The sequence below is a fragment of the Habropoda laboriosa genome, unplaced genomic scaffold, assembly GCF_001263275.1.
Source record: "Habropoda laboriosa isolate 0110345459 unplaced genomic scaffold, ASM126327v1 scaffold243, whole genome shotgun sequence".
Taxonomy (NCBI): Eukaryota; Metazoa; Arthropoda; class Insecta; order Hymenoptera; family Apidae; genus Habropoda; species Habropoda laboriosa.
Window position 1 is genome coordinate 1384422 of NW_017100433.1, and position 4367 is coordinate 1388788.

General features: G+C 50.6%; 1 protein-coding gene across 1 annotated transcript in view; it reads right to left on the bottom strand.

Moving 5' to 3' along the window:
• LOC108575894 (potassium voltage-gated channel protein Shaker) overlaps positions 1–4367 on the bottom strand; it is a 212278-nt gene that overhangs the window by 9710 nt on the left and 198201 nt on the right. Inside the window, exons 3-5 of the mRNA XM_017938826.1 lie at positions 3188–3453; positions 2235–2878; positions 1019–1148 (exon numbers count right to left, since the gene is read on the bottom strand). Coding sequence (XP_017794315.1) covers positions 1019–1148; positions 2235–2878; positions 3188–3453 — 1040 coding nt within the window. The remainder of the gene's footprint in view (positions 1–1018; positions 1149–2234; positions 2879–3187; positions 3454–4367) is intronic.

A 4367-nucleotide genomic window follows, 5' to 3' on the forward strand; every position in this document is an offset into this window, starting at 1 on the left:
TCGCGAGAAGCGAGATCGTTTCGAGTGGCAAGCTCGCGGAATATAGAAAACAGAGATTCCTGGGGAACGATTCGTCCGAGGTGGCAAGGGAGAAGAAATCATCGCGAGGGGTCTTGTAAACGGAAGCGGAAGGAGGGGCGAGACAGAGATAGATAGATAGAGAGAGAGACAGAGAGACGGCTGAATCAGCTGGGACACGCTCGAGGGGAAAGCAGTAAAGCGGATGGTCCGGGTCGGTCCCAGGACTTCGATTCTGGAGAAATGAAATAACGAGAAGTCGATCGATATTTCACGATCGATCGATGCTCGTGAAACGAAGCGTGTCCCGTCGGGGAGGAAGATATGTGGTGAGTTGGAAAAAGAAGAAGAAGAAGAAGAAGAAGAAGAAGTAAAAGAAGAATAGGGGGGGGGGGGGGTCTCTAGATCTAGGAGAGAAACGAAAACATTCCGATGCTGCGTGGTGAGAAGAGTAAATTGAGAAAACTAGCGTGTTCAACTCTCTATATCAAGCACTAAGTAAGTCAAAACTGTTCGAAAAGTAAGAAAGTTCAAACTGAAAAAGCGATCAAACTGGGTGTGGTAAAGAAGTGGAGGGAGAGAGAGAGAGAGAGAGAGAGGTTTCGGGAGAGAAAAGAAGGACGTGCTTTCCGGAATGAGAGAGTAAGAGAGAGAAAGGGAGAATAGAGAGTAAGTAATCGAGAGTAAGTAAGTTATTAATTAAAGTAGTTAAGAAAAAAGTATTCGGAGGAAGAGTAAGTAAGTTAAGTGTGTGTTCGTTTGTTTGGCGGGCATTAACTAGAGTCTTAAGTGAAAGTGAGTACATCATACGTCATGTCACCATAGCCCACGGTCGTCATCGTGACAACGGCCCACCAGAACGCGTCCGGAATGGACTTGAAGAACGAATTCTCGGAGCCGGCCTCCGCGAAGTATACCGCCGATGAGAATAGCACCACACCTGCAATGCAAGGAAGAAAACACCGGTTCAGTGGGTTTAACGCCCCCGGTGGCTCTGTACCTCATGTCCCCGTAGCCCACGGTCGTCATCGTGACCACCGCCCACCAGAACGCGTCCGGTATCGATTTGAAGAAGCTGTCCTGCGTGCCCGCCTCCGCGAAGTATACCGCCGACGAGAACAGCACCACACCTGGAACGCACACAAGAGGAACAGAGGCTTCAAGAAACGCTACTTTGCCCCCAGCTTCTCCTCTGCTGTCTCTTTAGCAGGTCCGCTTAGGCCAGCAGTCCTCATCGTTAGCCACCATCTCTGCACACATCCTGCAGCACCGCAGATCGACCGACCGACCGGATCGATCGATCTCCGTTCGCGCCACGTTTCCACACCCTCCCATCTTTCTCTCCGCTCGATCGAGCAAAATCCACGCCTTTACGGCCTTCCTTCCATTACGTTGATTGGATTTCGACTGTTCCTCCGGCCTCCGGGATGATCGCCCCTCCGTTTTCGTTACCTACATCTTTACGCACCGCTCGCTCCATCTCCAATGCAACAACACTTTCAAAAAACCAGTTCCATGTCGCCCCTTGCCATCGAACATCGTTCTCAGATATTTGGATACCAATGGAATATTTCACCTTGACAATTTCGTCAATTTCGAAGCTTGAGAGAAAAGCGAAGAAAATTCGAAGAAAATTCCCCAGCGGAAGTATCCAAAGATCTTAAGACCGTTGAACGATGCATTTGCGCGATCCTCGAAGAACATCTACGCCGTACTTGGAGAAAGATCGACAATCGTGGGGCTGGAATCTGTTCCGAGACCCGGGATTGTAAGTCACCATCCGAGATATTCCCGGTGAAAATGTCTCCCCGCGGAAGCTGGCGGGTGTCGGGGGAACGTTTCCGGTTCCCGAACAATGCCAACCAATGATTCCGGCGGCGTCCCAAATGCCCGCCACTTTATTTCCGCGAACGTCGAACATTCCAGCCGATTTAAATTGCAAATTTTCCAGTACGCGATCCACGTCGCGTGTCTATCGTGCAAGAAAACTTTCGGCTAAGGGTCGATCTCTGAACGTTCAAACAACCGTACAAATTGTAAGAACGTTTCGCGTGTTTACCTCCCGCGGGACGAACGTTAAACACGTCGGCAATCGCTCAGCTGGGAATGTGTCGAAAGTAGCGAGAAAGTACAGGTGAAAGAGTAAGAAGAAGAATAAGATAGAGTAGTACAGTAAATAGCAGATGTAAAGTAGGTAAAAGAGGGAGAGGACTCACCGATGAAGAGGAAAAAGATGAGCAAGCCGAGCTCCCTCATGGAGGCCTTGAGCGTACGGCCGAGGATCTGAAGGCCTTTACTGTGCCTGGACAGCTTGAATATCCGAAACACCCTGACCAGCCTGATGACCCTGAGTATCGCCAGGGACATCGCCTGGTTCGTACTCTTGTCCTGCGGGCTTACCGGCGCTTTTGGTAGATCAAGCGGGTCCTCCTCCTCGGCCATCACGGTGCCGAGCGTGATGAAGTAAGGAATGATCGCGATGATGTCGATGAAGTTCATTACGTCACGGAAGAAGTTCAGTTTATTTGGACAGGCGAGGAAGCGCACCGATAACTCGAACGTAAACCAGATGATACAAATAGTCTCTATTAGGAAGAACGGGTCGGTAATGTCCGGCACTTCGTCCTCCTCGATCTTCGTGCCGTTCGTCGTCGTGTTGAAGACCTTGTAGTGTTTGAACTCCGGCAGGGTCTCCAGGCAGAATATCACGATCGACAGGAGGATCACGATCACGGATATTATGGCGACGACACGGGCGCCCTGCGAGCTCTCCGGGTACTCGAACAACAGCCAGACCTTCCTTTGGAACTCGTGCTTCGGCAGCGGCTTCTCCTCCTCCTTGATGAACCCTTCGTCCTCCCTGACAATTTCATTCGCGTCCATCTCTCGCAACCTTCTCTCACGCGCTTAACTGACTATGCTAATCGGTAAACGGCGTGTTTCTTCCACGTGTGAAACGCTTGGCTCGCAGAGGAGAAAGAAGAAACAGGGTTCCAATCTCTCCGAACAGAAAGACGTGAAACGAGATCGAACGTGCCGATTGTTCAGGGGAACAATCGACCCTTTCATCTCGGATGAAGCGTTCTCTCGCAAACTGCTTCCCTTTTCTTCCAACTCCGAGAAACACGCTGTTGATCGCCGTTCCTTTCCGAGGAGGTGCAATGCGTACCTGAATTTGTTGGTGGCCAGCTCGCCCAGCTCGTAGAACTTGATCTCCTCGGAGAAGACATCGAGAGGAACGTTGACCGGGCGGCGAAGCCTGCCACCGCTCTGGTAGTAGTAGAGTATCGCGTCGAAGGAGGGCCGATTCCGGTCGAAGAAGTACTCGTTGCGTAGCGGATCGAAGTATCGGAGCCGCCGTGACGGATCGCCAAGGAGCGTGTCCGGAAATTGGTTCAGCGTACGCAGCTGCGTCTCAAACCGTAACCCGCTCACCTGTCGGGAGAGAGATCGCGAGCATCGATTATTCTGCCATCCCCTACGTGTAATCCCCGTTCGTCATTTGCGCATCCCTAATTGGGACGACGCGACGCGAGACGCCTTACCGAGTTTCAACCGCTAATCCTCCACGTGAAACGGGATCGATTCGTCGCGGAGCGGTCTCGGTGAAATTTCCATTCAGAATTCTCACGTTACGAGTTATCTCTATTTTTAACGCGGAAAACGATCGGTTTAGCGGCTAGGATCTATGTTTGAAGAGCGCCAGAAGTGGGAGCAGATGCGACTCGGTCGGTGAACCTTAGTTTCAGATGATTCACTTCGACACGAGTGCTCGTCTAAAATTGTAAAACTAGCAATTGCTGTATCTCTTTCTTTTCTTTAATGTCGGACTATTAGCGGGTGCGCTGCTACGTAATGTCGATTACGAGGAATAAACGGGAGCGCGGTCGCGACTGATTTGTTTTCGCTCGAAAGGAACGACTTTCTTTCGATCCTCCGCGCTCCAGCGGAAAACTAATAAACGAAACTAGGGTAATTGCGTCCCGCCATTAGGACGATTAAGAAGAAAAAGAAGTATCCGCTTTATCGACGATGCTACTAGAAATACCGTTCAAAAATTGCATTTACAATAACTTGCTCGTTATTCAAACCTATCGACCAGTTCCTTCCTAATCCTTCCCAATCGTTCACGCTGCTAAATTGGCAGAATTTGCTGGAGTATAGACGGTTTCATAGCTAGAGCGTACGTGAAGTAGAAGAATTGAGGCCTTCTGGACGTTATAGCTAGGCGATTCGGCGGAAACGACGCGACAACGAGCGTCCCGTCGAAAACAGAAATTGGATTGCACCCGCGACGGCGCGGCGCGGACGCGCCGGTCGATATTTAGTCTGGTTATCGAACGTTCGCG